The sequence below is a fragment of the Orbicella franksi genome, chromosome 5, assembly GCF_964199315.1.
Source record: "Orbicella franksi chromosome 5, jaOrbFran1.1, whole genome shotgun sequence".
In the NCBI taxonomy this organism is placed as follows: Eukaryota; Metazoa; Cnidaria; class Anthozoa; order Scleractinia; family Merulinidae; genus Orbicella; species Orbicella franksi.
Window position 1 is genome coordinate 4,467,841 of NC_138149.1, and position 20,277 is coordinate 4,488,117.

The 20,277-nt window shown below is 38.9% G+C and overlaps 2 protein-coding genes across 3 annotated transcripts; one reads left to right on the top strand and one right to left on the bottom strand.

Moving 5' to 3' along the window:
* Positions 1-1,243: 1,243 nt before the first annotated feature.
* On the bottom strand, positions 1,244-9,396 carry LOC145486546 (uncharacterized). Its single transcript, XM_081465232.1, has 9 exons — positions 8,865-9,396; positions 7,361-7,479; positions 6,651-6,856; positions 5,344-5,444; positions 4,827-4,894; positions 3,730-3,884; positions 2,905-2,977; positions 2,402-2,521; positions 1,244-1,987 (listed from the first exon to the last, which is right to left on the bottom strand). Exons 1-8 carry the CDS (start codon positions 9,327-9,329, stop codon positions 2,407-2,409), a joined length of 1,302 nt encoding a protein of 433 aa, XP_081321358.1. The 5' UTR covers positions 9,330-9,396; the 3' UTR covers positions 1,244-1,987; positions 2,402-2,406.
* Positions 9,397-10,016: 620 nt separating this feature from the next.
* On the top strand, positions 10,017-18,144 carry LOC145486545 (uncharacterized). 2 transcript variants are annotated; one of them, XM_081465230.1, is made up of 3 exons: positions 10,017-10,171; positions 11,361-15,513; positions 16,187-18,144. In XM_081465230.1, the coding sequence occupies exons 2-3, from the start codon at positions 11,416-11,418 to the stop codon at positions 16,997-16,999; spliced, it is 4,911 nt and encodes a 1,636-aa protein (XP_081321356.1). In that variant the 5' UTR covers positions 10,017-10,171; positions 11,361-11,415; the 3' UTR covers positions 17,000-18,144. The 2 variants fall into 2 exon arrangements, with proteins under 2 accessions (XP_081321356.1, XP_081321357.1); XM_081465231.1 differs by having other exon boundaries at positions 10,017-10,110.
* Positions 18,145-20,277: the final 2,133 nt, after the last annotated feature.

The window sequence follows — 20,277 nt, forward strand, 5'->3', positions numbered from 1 at the left end:
TCCATCAAAAATTTTTGCTCATGTGCAGTTGGTCTAAACCTATCACGTGATATTCCCAAGTTTCAAAACTGTGTGTATTGCGAAAAATATTTGAAGGATAATAATATGCTCGGATATTTTGTCCTTGGACATTATCTGTTCCTCAAAGCTCACAGTTTTCCTTGAGTTACGCTCTAGGAAAACTGTTCTCTTCTTTAAACTCTGTTTGCTTTTCGGAACAGATAATGTCCTCAGACAAATATCCAAGCATATTCTCATGCCACATGGATGCTATTGTTTATGTTGACATGCCTTTGGATTGGCTAACCACGACTTTTAGTGGGGTAATGGGAAATATTGGTCTTCTTCTTTATGAACATTCCCATTATGGAGAAAAGAAGGTACCATGGTATAGATATGTATTTCAAAACTTTGCGGATACATCAGAACTTCCATTTTTGGTGTGCTTTTATTTTCAGGCCACTTGAGTAATTAAACATTTAACTGAAATGTTGGGAAGATGTGAGGGAAAAATTCAATAATTCATAGATACTGTAAAATGGACCCAATGTACACTGCGGTAGAGCTACAGGCACATCTGTCACATTGTTTATTTATTAATTTTCTTTTTTATTATTATTTCTTTTAAAAAATGAGGTTCCATTCTCAATTAAAATTCACTTAACAGTTACTTGAGTTTCATAGGATTGTTCATAGAGTCTGTAGTTGAAAGTTGTAAATAAATCTGGACAAAATGGACTTCTCTCTCTCTCACGTTTGGTACAATATTTTAACCCTCTCCCGTAGGTTCTGTCTTACTTTATCCCCTCCCTGCTGGTAAAAAGGTTTCCACTGGAGGCTTTACATCACATACAGTATATAAAATACATAACTTAGCTGAACACAACATTGATTTTCCTAAAACCATTCAAGTCTTGAGTGATCAATCACAGGTTCTCCTTCCAATATCATTACAATACCAATAGACCGATTTTGATATATTAAAATTCAGCCTAATACAATAGACCTCAGTATGAGGTTCTGGGGAATAACTACAGAGTTTGTGGGGTTTATTACCCAGAGCCTCGTGCTGAGGTCTATTGTGTTAAGCTGAATGTTAACATATCGAAATTGGTCTATAAAACAGATTATGAGAATATAAAAATATTCTCCATGTTATGACATCATTGTTACCTAAAACAAAATTCTACCATTTTGTAAGTTTCAAACCAATTTAGAAGAATCATTGAGATGAACTGTGTAATAATTTCAAGACTAAGGGAACATAACATGTTTAATGTAGTTACACAATGCAAACAATAAAATTTCTTGTAACAGAAGGGCCAAAATACCGTTGAACTGAAAGACTGGAGGTCCATTTTAGGCACTGCTGATTTTGGACTTCAGTATGGCTTAGAGAAAATATTCAGCTGTGTGAATAATTTTGCCTTTGCTTGGAGCATCTAAATGGGCAATCAAAATTCTGGTTATACTGCGTTAAATTTAGAGCCATACCAAAAAAAAAAAACACTCTGAGGGCATGAATGGGCCTTGGGATATCCTTAATTTGAATTTTAAAATGTGATATTCTGTCTGTCACATGTTCATGGTGCACTGGCATAAAATCTGCTCTTACAAACTAAATTAAAATAGTTATCACTCTGGACCAGGTTGTTCAAAGCTCGATTAAGCTAACCCAGGATTAGTGAGAATTTTGATTTCAGTCTGGTAACTTCAGTGAGGTTTTCTGTTTAATATATTGTTTGTCCTTCAAACTTGAGCTTGAATAATCATAATAAACAAAATACTAGCAGTGAAAACCATTTTTACATACTTAAGTTTACTTTTAACCCTGGGTTAGTGTTTTAAGCGGCTTTCAAACAACCCAGCCTCGGTCAGTACATGAACTTTAAGCTTTCCTTAGTAGCAAATTATCTTCCACAGGCACTAAAAAAATGTCTCCTTTATTTAGCCAGGATTCCAACATCAAGCTTGAAATAATTGTTTCCTGTGAAAGTAACAAAAAAGGAGATAAAGACCTAGAGAGAAAGGAATTAGATCTATTTAGAAGCCCCCCGCCCCGAGGGTATAGGTTATTTTCTGAATTACTTTATCAAGGTTAAGATTGCCCTAGCAGTACTCATCAATAGCCATTTTATATTTGTTATAGAAAAGAGGCACTATTAGAGAAACAAGTTTTGTCTAAGAACACAATGACCCTGCTCAGGATCGAATGAAAACCACTCAACCTTAAGTCCTGCACACTATACAAGAGGCCATCACGCCTCCCATCATCAGAGAAGACACTGAGGATGATCCATCAAAATTACAAAAAGAAAGAACTGCACAGTTTATTGTCAAATGGCAAAAGGTGATAAATTCATTTACAGTTCACAAAACAAACAAAACCAGCTGAGCTCACCCTTTCTAATAACCCTTCCGTTTGCCGCGAGGTTTCCCACGAGTCCTACCAGTTTTAACTTTTCCTTTCCTCTCGATTAGTTCTCTCTTGTCAAGACTAAACCAGGGGATCTCAAATTCCCTAAACATAAGAAAAAAATAGTGATTTCTCTTGACCTTTCTAAAAATGTTTAAATTGCTAAACTCTAGATCATTACTGTGAATTTAGGACTTTGTGAATCACCATCATCATGTCCTTTTCCCTACAAGGGAAATTACGGGAACTTGCATTCTTGCTCGCCAAGTTTATCTGTTCTCAGCACATGTACCATGGACTTTGTGAATAACTGAGAGAAACTTTGTCAAACCATATGGACCAAAGAAGTCACTGGATCACCATTAATAGACTGTAGCAAGATGATCAACATATTTAGAATGTTGAACCCAAGTGGGCATCACGACATACTACAGAGTACTTTACATGATTTAGAAAAGATCCTATAAAATTGTGTTTGCTAAACTTACTTGTCTTGAAAGAGTGGAACAGGAAATCCAAAGGCTACTACGGGTACTGTATCTGACACCTCGACTGCCATTACTACACCAAAATAAAATACAACAGAGTGGGTTAACATCAGTATAATGTTATACATTATTTTCCACATCCCAGCTGATGCAACAAACCACTAGAATTTAACAGCAATTCGTTTGCACATGATAAATTCCAGTCACAGTAAGTACTCTACTGCATGTTTGCTAACTCTCCCAAATTAATCTGGAGTCTCCCAGTCTCCTGTACAAGTCACCAAATCTCCAGGACAATACAAATGAAAATGCATAAAATATATTTTTCAGACATATTTTGGCTGATATTTGGCATTTTTGGTGGAAAATTTTGGATATTATTTTGACGCATTTTTGTGGTTTAGTTAGCAGAGCTCTAAATTGAACAACATTTTTAGGGTCAAAAAAGGTAAAATTGGTGATATCCCATTATTGTATTATTTTAGCTTGGCATCTCTGCTACTGTACACTATAAACAGGGGTTTCAATAAACACCCATGGCTGACAAAAAAAAGTCGGCTACTTCAGTCAGAGACGTCTGTTACTTTTTCTCAAAATTGCGATAAAATAAAAGACCAATTCTTGCAAAGTTCACTTTGATGGACTTGAATGTACTTTTTGACCTCAATCTCAAAATAATTATTGTCATTGTGCATTCAGCATCCATTCACTGTCCAAAGAGGATGTTGTTGTGAACATTGTATTCTGATTGGAAATAGTTGCGAATTTAGGCCATTGATAAAACTATGTCAAAAAGTTTTCTGCACAAATCCTGCTATTCCTTACCATCTTCAGGAGGCGGAAGAAAGGATTCTATATCTCTTGCTCTCTGGTCTTTACAGCCAGACCTTTTCCCTCTCAATCTTGCTTCCTCTCGATCTTTGTGTTTCTTTTCAAGACTTTGATGTGCCTGAATTGCACGCATGTGCTGTATGTCCCAACTGGAAATTTAACAAAACAATGAACTAGTTTAATAAGACTTGAAAGGTGGCAAATAGTTTTGAGAACCCCTACCCAGCTCAGTGGTATTTGAAACACCTTACACTGAATATCCGAGTTTGTGGCCTTGATAAATGATTTTCAAGCTGACAATACTGAAATCTGGTTGAAGGGGACTGGAAAAGAGTGAGTTGCCATGGGAACAGAATATTTTATAGCTGTAGCTGTGTTGCCTCTAGAACTATTAGCCTATCATGTTTCAATGATTTACGCTGCAAATTTATATACTTGATGTAATACTGCACTGATTGTACAACATCATCAGTCCCCTCATTTGCATATTTTACACTTTTTTTTTCAAACTTAAAGGAGCTCAGTCACACTTTTGCGCATATTGGAAAGTTTAGCCTCAATTTTTCAAATTCGTCATTTGTAATTTTGTGTTAATCTTCTCCAACATTAGCCATCCTTGTGCCTTTATGGTTTATCATTGTCTCATTGGTGTTTTTCTATCTTATTAAACTGTTATTCTCAGGTTTCCTACCAATTAAAGGTAATTTTGTATGTGGCCAAAATAACTCAAAATACCATGACTGAGCCCCTTTAAATATCTCCAGAACTAATGTAAATATTTGCAAATGATAAACAGTGTTTTAAATATTTTGTGGAATTCTGTGTGATACCTAAAAATTAGAGGGGTAAAAATTTGATCATAGTAGCGCTTTAAAAGTTCACACAAGTAACCATCAGTGAGTAAAATTTTAAACTTACTTAACTAAAAGTGAAAGAGGTCTATTGCACCTAACTCCACCAGCATTTGACTTCAAGACAGAGTCAATGGCTAACAAAATATCAAAGATTGTAGATCGAAAAGTGATCAAAAAAGGCAAAATAGAGACTTGATTCACAGTTTATAGTTTCAAAGCTGGGATGTTTTTTCTTACCGTTTTCTCCTCCTTTCCTCGAGTTCCTGTTTCATGTGCCGTTTAGCAAATACTTCATCATCAGTACTCTGTAAGCACAGAGAAGGATAAAGGACACTGAAGTCATTGACAGAAAGAAACAGTACATTTCCATATCTTCGAAAACAATTAGCACAAGTCTTCTGAGGTTGACCCTGCACATTATCCCTAACTTTTCATTGAACAGTAAACAAAAATGCTTAAACTCCCCAACCATAATAAGACGATCAAATGAAAAGAAGCCATTTTACTATGGAATTTAAATGGAATGTCAAAGCTAACTGAAGCAAACAGTTTTAATAGGAAGTTCAACTCTGTCTACCAGCCCAAATGATTTATGAGGTTTGTAATTAGCCAAAGTTTCCAGGCACTTTGAGAGTAAAGAGTCTTTCCCAAATACAAAACACAGAGACCCTGGCCAGCATTCGAACCCAGATGGTAGCAATCATTAGTTTTAACAGTAAACAATTTAACAGATAAACTTATTGAAAGTCCATACCTCAGTGTTCTCACTGCAGGATGCAACACCTGATGTTTTTAATGACTTTGCACTTGTTGGCTTTAAGGTTGCAGCCATTTCATTTATTTGCCAAGTGGGAACTGAAAATTCAAATTTGATTTTTCAGTCAATACATGCTTTCTGATATTTTGAGGGCAAAAGGGATTGCTAGTTAAATGCCTAATGTAGTTGTAACAGGTGTCAGAGTCAAAGAATTCAGCAAAACAAGAGCTTTTTTCGTTTGGTTAGCCTGGGAACACTAAGGTGATATGATTAGAGTTTTGGAAAGCCATAATAGCACTGAATCGACAGTGATTAGTTCTCAATAATTATGAGGGTTACAAAGTATAGCAATAAATTATTTAGAGCTAACCAGGGTCAAATCAGTGTTACTTCTGCTAATCAAAGTCCCACTCAGGCTAAACCACCTATTTCAATAGGACATTGTGTCCAGCATGAAGCATCAGCAACTTCACAGAGCAATTTAGTAACATATGAAGGTTATACATGTAGGTAAAAGTCAAGTTGTACATGTATTTGGTGTAAAGTTGATTGTCGTGTGCATAAATGTAATCCAAAAGCCTTTTCATATCTGCTTCAAATCAACACAAATTTACAGCAACTTTGATTCTGAGTCTTTCATCAGGGTATTACTCGATGGGTTGTAAACAAATTTTGTGTATTTAATTCCGAGGTCCATTTAAGCACTCATTTGATGCCTTTGGTTATCACAACACAAGAAATTACTAACACTTGCTATACAGCTAGTTTTAATCTTGGAGGCTTTCAAAAGTTGATCCTCAAATATTTAGTTCATTTAGCTATATATAGGTTCAAGCACATCAGCAGAACAACATTGAAGGTTTCACACAAAGTAGAAAAAGGCAGATTTTTTTTTATTTGCCCAGAAAATATTTGTTCATGGTATTATGCTTTGCTCTACTGTAGTACAAGTATTTTTCCCCTTTCACTTCTTACACATATAGAGCCACATTCTAAGTAATAATTTACTTTAAAAGTAATCCAGAGACATGATATCCAAAAATTGTGTTTATTTTAATCTACAAATAACATCTCTGAGCACTCAGTCTGTATTTGTGGTTTTTAATTCTAAGAAAAAAAGTGCCATTCAAAATTGGACTCCATCTGCCCTTGGAAAGGCATTGTTAGTATGTACACTGTGCAAAACAATTTACGGTAAATCAGCCACAGCTTTGAAAAAATCAGCAACTTCCAGTATTTTTTACTTGCCTGCTGAAATGGCACAACAGTTTATTTACAAACTTTAGTTACATGTAATATGTTACCTTGCACATGTGCTTGGGCATTATCGACAATTGAACTCTCAACAGTTTTATTCAAAAGATCAGGCAAGTCACCATGCAGATAAAGCTTCTCTGTTCGTATGTGCGTGTCGTAGCTAACATCCTCACACATGTGCGACGTCATGGTTACCGGGGCAGTTGCTGGGACTCTTTTGGCTCGCATCATTTGCTCCACTGACAGACGGCGACTGCAAAAATACAAAAATCCAATTGAGATCATTTCTATGAAAAAAGCTTGACCCCATCCAAAAGCTGTAATTTCCCAGTAATCATTGGTTAAATTTTCTCATGATACAGCAGATCCACGTTGCAGCCTTGTTTGCCACCTTTACAGGGATGTACATATAGCTTGGAAAACACTTATTAAGCTGGCTTATTAACGAGCCTTCCTGGCCTTTCTGGCCTTAGCAGCTCCAAAGTTACCCAAGTCTTTTTTTTTGCATGACATTTCAGCCAGATTTAAGTTCAGGTTGTAAAATTAGCCAGCAGTTGGCCCTAAACAACTTCACTGCATTTACATACACGTACTGTAACATGGTTGATTTGATTGTGGGGAATGACTTCTGTCTTGGAAAAGGCATGTTGTTACAGCTGAAAATGTGTGTTCTAAGCAAGACTGGTCACTTTTATCTCCAAGGGAAACCTTAATCTTCTGATCTTGGACATGAAATCATTGATGAAGCATAGCATACTTTTTAGGAGTCACTGGTTTGACATCTTTTTCTTCAGGGACTTCGTCATAACCTTCATTGACATCTCTTCTTCTCTTTACAGCCATCCTCCTCTCTAACCGGTGCATCCGAGATTCCAACTGCAATAATTTTGACATTATAAACTAGCAACCAATGTTTGTTACTGCACAAAAAACACCTTACTTGTAATTATTTTTCCTCTGCTATAATCAACCTTTAATAACCTCTCTTGTGTGAATCAACAGTCACCTTGCTAAAAACTTGGTACATGAACATGTATATCAGTCACATACTGATCAAGTAAATATATTCAAAGATGTGTTAATTACAAGCCTTTATACAAGACAATAGACTATTTTTCACTATAATTTTAGCAGTCTTGAACTACTGAGTAATGCTGCACTACCAAGGTAAGGTAAGGTAAGGTAATTTATTTTACGTCAAGAACACGGGGAGTGGTTGCCCAAGTCTCCTGAGCCAGGGGCTCATGATAAAAGTGTTTCACATACCATGTTAAAAAAAATGATTTAAAAACTATATATTAAAAAATACAAAATTATCATACTATTAATATCTTAAAAAATATGCGTTAAAAATACAATATTAAAAAACAATAAAAAGACAACATGTCTATAAAGAGAAACAGTCTTGCCCAAAATGCGGCAAACAAGAGGAGATCTTTCAGTAAACAATCTACAGATGTGCATGAGCCAACACACTCCAAGTGTCCTGAAACAGAACTACAAGGAGAAAAAGCAGGATTCAAAGCTTGATTTAGATGCATCATTTTGGTGATTCACGATATTTGATTAAACAATTTTGGCATTTCAATGAGAAAAATAAGCAATATAAGCAGTTTGTAACATTTCAGAATAAACATTTTTGTCTTCCCTGTTAAATACAAAGCTGATAACGCACTAACAAGTCTGAAAGTTTGTTGAGATTTTACTTGCACCCATTTGAACACCTGGGCAGAGGGCACAAGGCCACTAAGTATAACAAATCCTACAGAAACCATGTACAAAGCGAGTCCAACTCTGTGATTTACTATAAATGTTTTGTGATAAAACAAAATAACTTTTTGAAATATAAGATTTTTCTTGAGGCTTCATTACAATTAATTTAAAGAGGAACAAGGCAAAACCGTAAAATTGAATTACAAATGTAGTAGAAATGATAGAGATAAAGTTAAAGTTCTTAAGTTTTTAAATTCAGAAGGCTTCTAAGAGATTTCACATTGAATAAATTCACTAAAACGCAAGATACGTTCCAGATACGTCCAACGAGTGTTCACTTGTCATGCGCTAAGAATTTCCGAAGATTTATAAATTAATTATTCCACGTGACTTATAATGGGCGCCATGTTTGAATTTTCATGGCTGCCGCTGACCTTTCCAAAACTAAATTAATGCATTTCTGTTTGGGTGTTTTATGCAATGCGAAAAAAACAAGAAAGCAAAACTCACAGACAGAAGAAAATAAATCGTCCAAAACATGTTCCTACCTGCTCCTTGTCTAATTTCAGTTGATTGATGTCTCGATCTTTTTTCTGTAACTCTTCTTGTTGTTGCTGAATAAGCTCCAAATGCAGTAACAAAAGCTGACGTAAGTGTGTCACTTGGGCAAAGGCGTCCGTTTTATGATTGCTGCCGTCATTAACGATTTCAGGCTCCGGCGACTTTGTTAATGGGATACTAACGCTCGGCTGAAGCTGCTCTTTCTGTATCTCGCTGTTGCCGTCCGTATTCTTCACAGCAGTTGAGGATTTTGATCGCAAAACGCGGGTAAACTGCCGTTCGGATCGAGAGCTTCCAGCGCTGGTCGGAGACCTATTTCCGATAAAAGGCGCATCGGATTTGAATTGGTTTTGATCCATGTTTCCACTGCAGGGCAAATCCGTCGTCATAACCATTTGGGAGATTTTCGTCCACGTTCTCTCGAACACGGCTCTAAAACTGTTTCGTTTCATTTGGTACAAGAGCGGCCATCACGGCAGCTTGACTACAATCCATGTGACATCAACATGGCGCATGGCATGCAAGTGAGGCTCCATTCTCTCATCGTAGATGACCATTTCCGGTGAAGCTGATGTTAGACCACCCGAAAAATCCCTCCTATTTTTGAGGACGATTTTAGTATCCCTACGCACGAAACAGTACAGGTCTAAATCAGTTGAGCTTACGTCTGTCTCGCTTTCAAATGCAGCAAGCTGACGCAAAAGCTTACGACAAATAACGAAATTTCCAAGAAGGGATGTCTAAGAGCGGGGTGGGGGACCAGAAAAAAATTACGCAAGATGAGCGGATAGCTTAATACTGGAAAGTGGGAAAATAAACAACTTTCACTCGGTATTAAATCACTGCAATCTCTGACTAAGTTAGTCTGAGCAGCATTTCCTTCAGATATTTGATTTATACACTTTGCATTGGGTGACAATTTCCGATTATTCCAGGGATTATTCATCACTTGCAAGCATTAATTTAGGGAGAATGGAAAGCGGGGACGCATCACTTTATCAGCAGAGATTTGAAAGACCCACAACAAGAAATACCTTATAGGACTAAAGCTTTTAATTTTTGACCGAAAATTGAAAACTTAAAACTACTGGTCAGCGGCATCATTCTAAAAATAACAAATTCTGAGCGCAGCAGCTCACTGGAAAAGCAGCGCTAAATTTTCCGCTTTCTGTTCAGAGGGGAATTCATTGACATTCTGGTTTCGTTGGAGATAAAATTCTGGTTTCGTTGGAGGTAAACCACTTGTCTTTAATTCGCAGTGCTTTCATTCTAAAGGGAGTCACTCATATTAGAGGTGAGCTGTAAAGTTTGCTCTGACACACAGCACAGCATTCGATCGTGCTGTTGCAGGTGCTAGGCTGCCGGCTGCGATCGACCCACTTATAGCACAAAACTACGTGAATAGTTCCACGTAGAAAGAAAGTAGTGTTAAAAAAGTGGGAGGATTCCAATCTGGGAAACGTTTTTAATAGCCAGCAATCCACAATGCAAGTGGCAATAGGATATGTAGGCTTAAATGTGCAAGTTTATCGTTGATCTTTGATTTGAAACTTAACAAATGGCTTGTTTATTTCGGAGGGCGGCCATTTCTTTACGACTGTCTTTTATGTGTATTTTCCTACTCCTTGATTTTGCGTCCTAGAGATTTCAAAAGCAAATGAACTCGTAGTTTCATTCATCAATTACTTAGTGGTTTGTGGGAAACGACCGCAATTCGGTTATCCTCGTGAATGATCATCGCAGTTATGTACACAACGTAACTAACGCAGTGATGAAAGTAACGCCTTCAAAAATTTCAGCTTCGACCCTGAATTTTTTCAGGCGTCATTTTCACAACTGCTCAAGTTGTGTGAATAACTGCGATGTTCTTTCTCTGCAGTTCAAATGTAAGATCGTTCATATATTCCCTTGAATTAGTGGTTCATTGTTTTTATTTGGAATGGTTAGGCCACAATAAGTAACGTATGAGCTTAGATGCAACCAAGTAATCAGCACTTGCTTCTTTAGCAAGAATGTTTTTAATTATCATCTTTTACTAGCTTTTTCAAATACACAACTGTAAGAAAAGATGGCAATGCATAATGGATATCATTTCATTTAGTTACAAACTTATGATTCCTCTACCCACCTCCTTTTTCACAGAACAAAGTTTTAGTTTCGTCCATATGTCCATGTTTGTAGAAGTGGTCTGAAAAAAATATAATAATTTTTTCTCAAAGGAGAGAAATTTTCTTGCTTCTGAACAATTCTCAGTCATTGTTTATGTTGACTAAATTCTCACCATTTTACAATTAATGATATTTACTCTGTTAGATAGGAGATTTTCTGCAAATGTTACTATCATTCATCCTTATGCGTGACTTTTGAAAGCCAAATATGTAGAAATTTTAAAAATATTATCATGTTAGTTATTCTTAAGGCAGTATGATTTTCTTTCGCATATCAGTGTTTTTTGTTTTGCTTTGTTTTGTTTTTTAATGCAGGTGATTTGACAACACTGTTTTCCATTGGAAACTTGGTGCCTTTTCATTTTACAAGATGTCTGAAATTGTGGATTGTATAGCTTATGTTGTTCAGAAATCATGTTGGAGCCTGGGTGTATTTGCATTGTTTGTTGCCAAACGGTTGGCAGATTTGTTTGGACTAATATTCAATGTCCTTGCCTGTCTCACCATCATCCGATTGCCATATATGGTACTTCAGTTTATCAAGATGGATGCATGGTGGAAATGGCGGTGTGTTGGGTTGGTCCAGCTCATTTTCTTTTTGATTGATGTTCCATTCATTCTCATGGGTTTGTGTATGATCCTGTTTACTGCTGGTTTTATTCTCATACCAGTCATCCGTGAAATCAGGGATGATGTCAACATCAGAGATTTAACACATGATGAGTATGGAATCTATGGTTTGGCAGCATTTCAGCTTCATGCAATAATTGGAAAGAATTTTTTTCGCCTTATCTGTGACATCCTCTGTGCGCCCTTGGCAGTAATTTGTTTCTTCTCATGGAGATGTTGCATTTTTCTCAAGAAACTCAGGAAAAAGGATTACAAATGGCAAGATTTTGGTTGGAGGAAAATTTGTATCATACAGTTTTTGCAGCTCCTGGTCGATATCCCTTGCATACTGACCGGCCTACTAGTTATGCTCACATGGCGTGCCCCATTTTTGGCCAAATCAGTGCTAAAGTTGAAGCGCGATGGTAAAAAATGGAATCGTTGGAGATTTGAAGTTTTTCCAGAGTTTATGCTCATCTTCATCGACTTTGTTTGCCTGATTCTTTTCACTGTGACAGTAATAACATGGAGAGCACCTTTTATGATCAACAAACTTTATCATGCAGAGAGAACCCAATGGAACTTTCGTAAAATAATTGGTGAGCAAGTGCTGTTGATATTTGTAGACATTCCCTGCATTCTCTGTGCCCTGATTGTGTTTGTTACCCTGTGGAGAGTTCCTAACTTCATCAGAAACTGGAAAAGCAATCAATGGGAAACTAGGAAAAACTGTGTTTGCCAGGCAGGCATGCTTTTTCTTGACTTTGGCTGTTTCCTTTTGACATTGGTTGTCACAGTAACCCTTTGGAGGATCTATCCCTTAATTTGTGATGTCAGAAAGTATCTTTCAAGACCCAGAGAAGAGCGATCTTTGAAGATTCGAAAGGCCATCTGTAAGAATGTGGCATTATTGTTTGTGGATATACCAGCCATTTTTCTTTGTTTTATTACTCTAATAACAATTGTTCGCTTTCCCAAGCTTGTGTCCAAGCTTATCCAGGCAGGAAACTTTTTTATGGAGTTTGCTATTACAGTGTATTTTGAAACTGCCATGTTGGTTGTTGATATTTTTTTCATCATCTTGTTCGTGTTGTTGATGTGCCTGAGGCCCATACAGAGCTGGGTCCATCTACTGGAGGATGAGGAACATAAAAAGAACCGCCTTCTGAGACACTACATGCAGTGGGTCCCAGACATTTTAGAAAAGCGCTTCCAAATGCGGAGAGAAATGGAGGGCATTTTTTCAACATGTCTAAAGAATCGGTCGCAAGAGTCAAAACTCAGGGAACATCTGGAAGTGATCATGGAAAATTATCTGGAGAAATTAGAATGGATTCGAGGCAAGATAAGGAAGTACGAACTTGATGAAGGATTCAGTCATTTGATCAACATGGCAAACTGGTGGGAGAAGAAGCGAGTCAACAAGCTACTGCGCCTGTACAGATGTGAGCTGAATTTTTTGCTTCACCCAAATATTTCCACCCATAATCACAACCTCTCGAAATTTAGAAACGAGATGATCCGGTTTGAGAGTCACGTGACCGAGCAGATTCGCGCCATTGAAAAGTACGCCGTTCCTAAAGTGCCGCTGTGGAGTGAGGAGTGCGGGCTCAGGACCCGCACGCGCAAGGAAACTCAGCAAGTGCTGATCAAGTGTCTTCCAAGTGGAAGGTTTGTGCTTACACTTCTCATACTGCTGAACTTGGCTTTGATATACCGCGGGCCCTCCCTGTTGAAGAACCTCTGCCGACGCTGGTATGACCGTAGAAGTATAGTGTTCAATTCCTGCAAGGAATACCTCTACGATTTCATAACCATTTGTAGAATCTTACTGGTCGTTATTTTCTTGTACCGCGCGCCGTTTTTGATTACCGACATAACACGAGACATCGTCTTCAAGCAGAGTTGGAGAGCTGTGCGCGAGACCGTGGAGAAATACCCGCCCATGATTGGAGAAGATCTTGTTGAACTTGTGAGCTGTGTTCTTAGTTGGGAAAGTGTCCGGTTTCTCTTCACAGCGCTTCTGTTTGGCCTTCTGATGCCGGCCGACTTATTCTTGACGATCATGAAGTTCTTATGCTCTAAGGACTGCGCCATTTTTATGACAGCCGTCTTGTACGTTATTTTCATGGCGTTACCGTTCCTCATCCCGTTTTACGTCAGTAAAAAAGTAGAGCCGAGCAACCTCACGATCGTCATCGGAGCTTTCGCTCTCGTTCTACTCATAGCTTTGGTTGTTATGGTTATCGTTCTGCTCAAGAATAGAAATCCCGTGACCAACAGACGAGATCAAGAAGAACCACTCTTAATTCAACCAGCGCCCTACGACTACGTTCGTTTCAACTGGACAAACATTCACGTGATTGTGTTTGAAGTCGTGGAATTTCTCCAGCTACTGGCGTTGGTGTTTATCATAAGTGACATTCCCATGCCTGGCGCTAGTGCCCTCAACACTGTGTCACAATACCTGCTGTTGAATTTCGCTTCGTTCGACGCGAAGCTCTGGCTCACCTTCATCATATTCGTGATTTGGTTCTTCTGCTGTGGCGCGCCCGTGATCCTAGAAAGTGTCCTGGAGTATCAGCCCAAGGGATCATGCGCAAAACACGTTGGTTGGACTCTCTTTCTCTCCCTGTTTGCCAACACTTTGTTTGTGACGATTGTGGAAAGTTTCTTGGCCTTCGTAGCCTGCAAGTCTGGTGACTGCCCGGAGATCAATGCCAATATGAGCGCGAATATTTCAACTCAGAATGACTGTTTGCCCGCTGTTCTCTATGAAGACCCCAGCGTGGAATGCTGGGAAGGGAGTCACAAAGCGATCGCCTTGCTAGGGCTGCTGGGATTGGTGTGGTACTCAACAACCGCCATCATTTTTGGAACCAAATACGGTGATGTAGATCACCCGAGCCAAGATCTGAAATTCTCTCCCGTCTACAACATTTTTCTTAACTTTGTCAAAGCCTTAATGGTTGGAGTCGTTGTTTTAGCAGTAACAAAGCCAATGGTGGTGCTGGGCTTTCTTCTACTAGCAAATGTGGCTGCGATTATTTTCACATTGACGTTCAAAAGAATTTTCGGCTTCCACCTGTCTAATTCCTTGGTTTTAGTCATCTGGCGAGCCGTGACTTTCATCTGCGCTGGACTGGCGGCAATATCGGCTCTTCTGGCTATAGTGCGAAATGATCCGGACTCCATTGTTCCTCTGGTCATCTTCTTAGGCGGGTGTGCCGTGATTGTACTCGTAGCCTTCGTTGTGTCAATGTGCCTGAGACATCGAAGAACTCCCGTGGAAAATGAGAGGAGGGCATTTCGTCAACAGCTGTTGGCGTTGGAATCAAAACTGGTTCAGGAAAACTACATGATCAACTCCTGGGCCAAGGGACGTGCCCAGTGGCGGAGACTGGTATCGAACGTCTACGAAGCGCAGAAAGCTGACCGCAGGGTCTCTCCGTCAGTATGGTCACACCTTGAAATACCTGCACCTCAACCACCCCCAGAGGAAACGGGCATGTCTGAGTCAGGGCCTAGTACTTCAGTTCCCCTTCCCCCTCCCCCTGCGTATGATGATCTGTTTCCTAACATCATGGGACCTTATGGTGTGCCTCACATCCCCCCTCCCCCATACACCGAGGAGACGGATGACGTCATTATAGACATGGGCAGGGATCCATCCTCCCCTCCCTCACTCCCTCAGGCTTCAGAGGAACCCAGATCTGAAGACCAGCCATCTTTAGACGGGACGCCAGGGTTCTCCTTCAAAGATTCTGCCAGTAACCTGGAGGCTGCCGAACAGGGAGAGTTCTTTGGCATTGTTCCAGCCGTGTCTACTCCACCGTACTATGCAGCGGATGTGTACAGGGTGAGAATAAATTAATTAAAAGAAACTCGACGTGCATGATGTTCAGTGAACTTTACTGTCTCACCACAGCCAACGCTCAAAATACAACAAAAACCAACATCTCGAAATTCCAATTCGATCAGGATAGAGGACCTGCATGAAAATCAGCTAAGGCGGATGTGGCTTCCTCTCTAAATATTGTAATTTTCTCACTTGCCGACTCCTTGCTCGCGATATCTCAGTGGAATTTCCAGACTTTCAAGGATAGTCATTTTGCCCTCTCTACGTTTGCTATGGCTCGTAGAAGTCTCGACAATCACACAATCTCACGTAAGTTACGAAAACCTCATCATCATCCCGAAATATTGCGAGAAATATGTTTACATTCAAGTTCCAAAGAAACGTAAACTTACGATAATTGATATGTTTTTTTTTGTTTTTTTGCTCTTCGAGACTCAAATAGCGCAATGTTGGCAATTTGAAGGGTCTTTGGTCACCTTTTGGTGTGTCGCTTTCAATATTTTGAGAGTCGTTTTGAGTCGCAAAGGACGACAAAGCACAACAACTGAAGGAAGTTTGTCAACTTTTGAACGACCTTTATACAAGAATTTTGAAACTACAAAGTTTTGTACAGTAAACAGCATACATTTGCATACATAAGTGACGAAAATGCAATTTGTTTATTTTCTCGCAGGACACTTTTTCTTCCACGCCAGACAATCGTGACGAGTGCAAACTGTGGGACATCAACAGCATGGAATGTAACGGAACAAACCTGCTGCTTGTGCTGGAGGGTTACATCCATTACTCTGCATTCTCGTTCTCGTTCATTCTTCAGCTTTCACTTTGGCGTTCCGCCGTCCGAGCTTGCGACTGGACTGGACTGCTGCACTGCTTAAAAGTCCTAGAGGGTAGTCTAAATGGAGAATTTAACAACCCCACACAAGTCGATATCTCATTGGCTAACGTGGATGTTCCATTACTGGAACTCGAGCCAGATATCGACACTGAAGAACCGCCATTTTACGAACCTGAATCGCGGGATCCCGAAGTTATCCGAACCCAATCCGATGCTGAACGAACCCGAGCGCTTAACGACGTCAAACAAGTGGGTGCGTTCGGTGAGCAGTGGGCAGAGCTACTAGACAAGCTACTGCCTACTAAACCGGTCATACGAAAATGGCTGTGGGATGAAGAACTGGGAGGCTTTCATGTTTACCTACGGAGGTCCATTCAGGGGACCATAACAGAGGTGGGACCCAGAGGAGTAAAGATGGCGAGGGGAGCCTCGATTGCACTGCCGAAACACATCAAGGGGAGGTTATCAGGTACCAGAATCACTTTTGATAAAGGCTGTGAGCCAAAAGGGAAAAAGGGGCCTGTTTCCGTAGCAGTAGCTGAACTGGGAATTGTGAAAATTGAAGAGAAGATATACGTGACAGCTCAGGAAAAGAAGCTGCCTTATGACAAGGCTCTGGGTAGCATGAAGACTGTCAAGTGGAAATAATTTGATCGCCTGGAATAAAACTTTCATGTGGAGGTGATTGTGTGAAAGACGTGAAAGTGGTGCTCAAAGTGCAAGCGTCACGCTAATTACGTAATGACCTACAATGTAGGGGATGCTTCGCGTCACGCAGGTCACACAATCGCCCATGTTTTTGGCTTAGGGAAATTCTACCCGCAACAATTTTAGCAAAGTTCGAGAAAAATAAGGAAAACGCAGGTAAATACAAAAAGCAACATGCAGTTTAGCTGAGAGAGCATTAAGCTGAGAAGCTATCAAATGGTCAAGTAGAGAAGACTGGGTGGTTTCCGGAAGCTAGAACAGTGATTGTATGCGCAGAATTTATCATTAATTAAACACAATAGTACACAACGACAGTGAAAAAAAAAAAACAATTCAGCCAATAGGGAAGAATAAAACTGACATTTCACCAAGCAGAAAAAGGGCGGAATAGCTATGTTTTCAAAAAACTACCACTGCCAGTGGTCAGAATGGAGAATTTACCTGTAGAATTTATTCTAGCCAACTGAATAACAAAAGAAGTTGAATTATTTTTTAGATTTGACATATTTTTAAGTGAAATAACTTCAAGTAAGATTAGATTTCAGCATTTACAGTAATCCTAAAATTAATGATTGTGCTCAAAAACAAAAGACATAAACATAATTTTTAACGAATTGCGGTCGTTTCGCCCGAGAGTCAGTTTGACAAGAAATAAACATGATTTATGTAATTTTGTTTCATAATGCCCGCAATGTTGTCAATTTCACTCGTGTAGTTAAAGAGAAAGAATTTGACTCATCCTCTTTGAACTTTCTGAACATACTTTCAGAACTTTGTAGAACATACTAGTCTACTTTAGTTATATCAATCAATCTTTATTTGTACTCAGTCTTGCTAAGGAAAAAATTACGATTTCAATGAAAATATTAAAAGTAAAAATTAGAGTACTAGCTGCCTAGAATAACCATAGGGGCTAGCGGAGCCAGGCAGCCTGTTAAATAATAATTATAATAAATTTCGTATAAAGAAGTGTTGCTTTGCACGATTTATTTGGTATGCTGACATTTAAATGGGTTTTTTTAAGCGCTATTAAACGAGAACTCTTCGGCCATAGGCTGAGAAATTTTCCTTTCAGCTGGCAAGAGCTGTCTCCAGATTGATCGTCGAAAAGACAGCAATTTTCAGTTGAAAAAAAGTAAAGGAATGGAAAAGATGTGTCGTGGCTGAGCTTTGAACATTAAATTTCAAAATCTCATCAGTCTTGTAGGTTTGTGTGAAATATGTGCCCAGATCTGCTGGAGATTTTATCATTTCTTCTACTCTTGGACTGTTAGGGGCATTCAATCCTAAAGCGAATGCTTGAACGGTAAGATTGCGTCAGTACTCACCCAGACCATTTTGTTTCCCTTATTAGGATGTGAAGTGGGGGGACTGGGAAGCCTGTGCGGTGATAATTTTTGCGGTTTTAGGTCAGTTAAGACATTACTGCATGCAGTTGACAAGTGAAACAACATGTAGAGATGTTGCATCAATATTCGAGGTATTGGACTGAATCAATAATCGAGGTATTAGATTGAATCAATAATCGAGGTATTGGATTGAATCAATATTCCAGGTATTGGATTGAATCAATATTCCAGGTATTGGACTGAATCAATATTCCAGGTATTGGATTGAAAATTAAAAGATTAAATTGAACCAAAATTTTTATTTGCGATTGGATTGAAGGCTTTTCTACTCTTTAAATAGAACCACTATTCAAAGGATTAAACATCTATTGCAAGGATTAAATTTTGCTACAAACGGCTTGCCATACCATACACCACCAAACAAAAGGTTTAACGAGCAAAACGAAGGCTGTCCAAGTGCGTTCAGTAAACCTTTGTACATTTTATATCCGTCCTCTTCAAATCAACAATGCAAAATGACCGCGAAAGCGAACGATGAGTCAAACTGCTCATTTTTCGTATTTTCATTTAGAATTAAACGCTGTCATTACATATTTAGCCTGGGTGAGGTTTTAGAGCCATATGCATCCTGGACAAATTTAATTTTACAAGGTGTTGTCCCGAACTCGGATAACTCGAACTCCCCCCGCTAACTGGAATTAAATTTAGTTTCCCTTGATCAAAATTTACCCTGATAACTCGAATTTCTGGTTCTTATAACTCGACACGGATGCCCATTGAGATATCTCATTAGCTTTACTCATCGTGTGATCGAATTCTAACACGAGAACAAAGACTGGAGCAATTTGATTTTAATTAGTGCAACGAACAGATCACTGCAAGCGAAGTCAGATCTGCAATTGATGCGCTGAATTCATACAGTCTGCTGGTGAACGAGGGTGCAGAGAAAATCAGAAGCCATGTACAGCAAATAAAGGCATCAGCAGAAAGAATCTTCAGGAGCTCCCTACGACAGCAGACGCTGCATTCATTTTTTGTTCCTAAGTAATAAGAACTTTACGGATATGATAGAACGATCCCGACGCAAAAGGGAACATAAATTGAGTGTATTAAATAAACTAAGTTACATTCACAGTATTACATTGTCGTAAGAATGCATAATCGTTACAGTTGTTACAAAATGTGTTAGTTTCTCGTGAAATAACTTTAATTTGCACTGTATTACTTGTATTGTATACCGAAGTGCTGAAAATCAATAAACTATTAATTATAAACTTGAAAAATTGAATATTTTAATTGACCCCGATAACTCGAAACCCCGCTAACTCGAACAGTTTTTCGTTTTTCTTCAGAGTTCGAGTCACCAGGATTCTAGTGTATTTGCATCTCGGATGCCGTAAGGTCGATTCACTTGTTTAACGTAGGGTTTAAAGTGGCTGCTTTGTGCTTTGCTCATGTTTTATCCCAAGACCAATCGAACGCAGATGAGAGTATCGTGTAAAAACCGTAAAAAAAACACAAAAATTGCAGCTCTTTGCCAAGGTTCTTTTTAATTCAGCGATTAAGTTGTCGAGCGCTTCGGTAGGAAGTTTTTCACTCCTGCTGAAACAATTTCGCCGATGCAATACCTTTTCCTCTTCCCCATTACTGCACGGCAATCGTTTGCATCTTCTTCTTCAGTATAGCTTAAGACTTTAAACACTTAAAGACCATTGTCATCAATAACGTCGACGTCCTTGAACATGGCGTGCTGATACTCGGGGCTTTCCCGCTCCAAACCAAGTAATTATTACAGTATTTCTCTTTCCATAGCTTCCAGTTCTCGGGAATCTCGCTCCTTAATTGACCTCAAATCTAAATGTTGTGGAG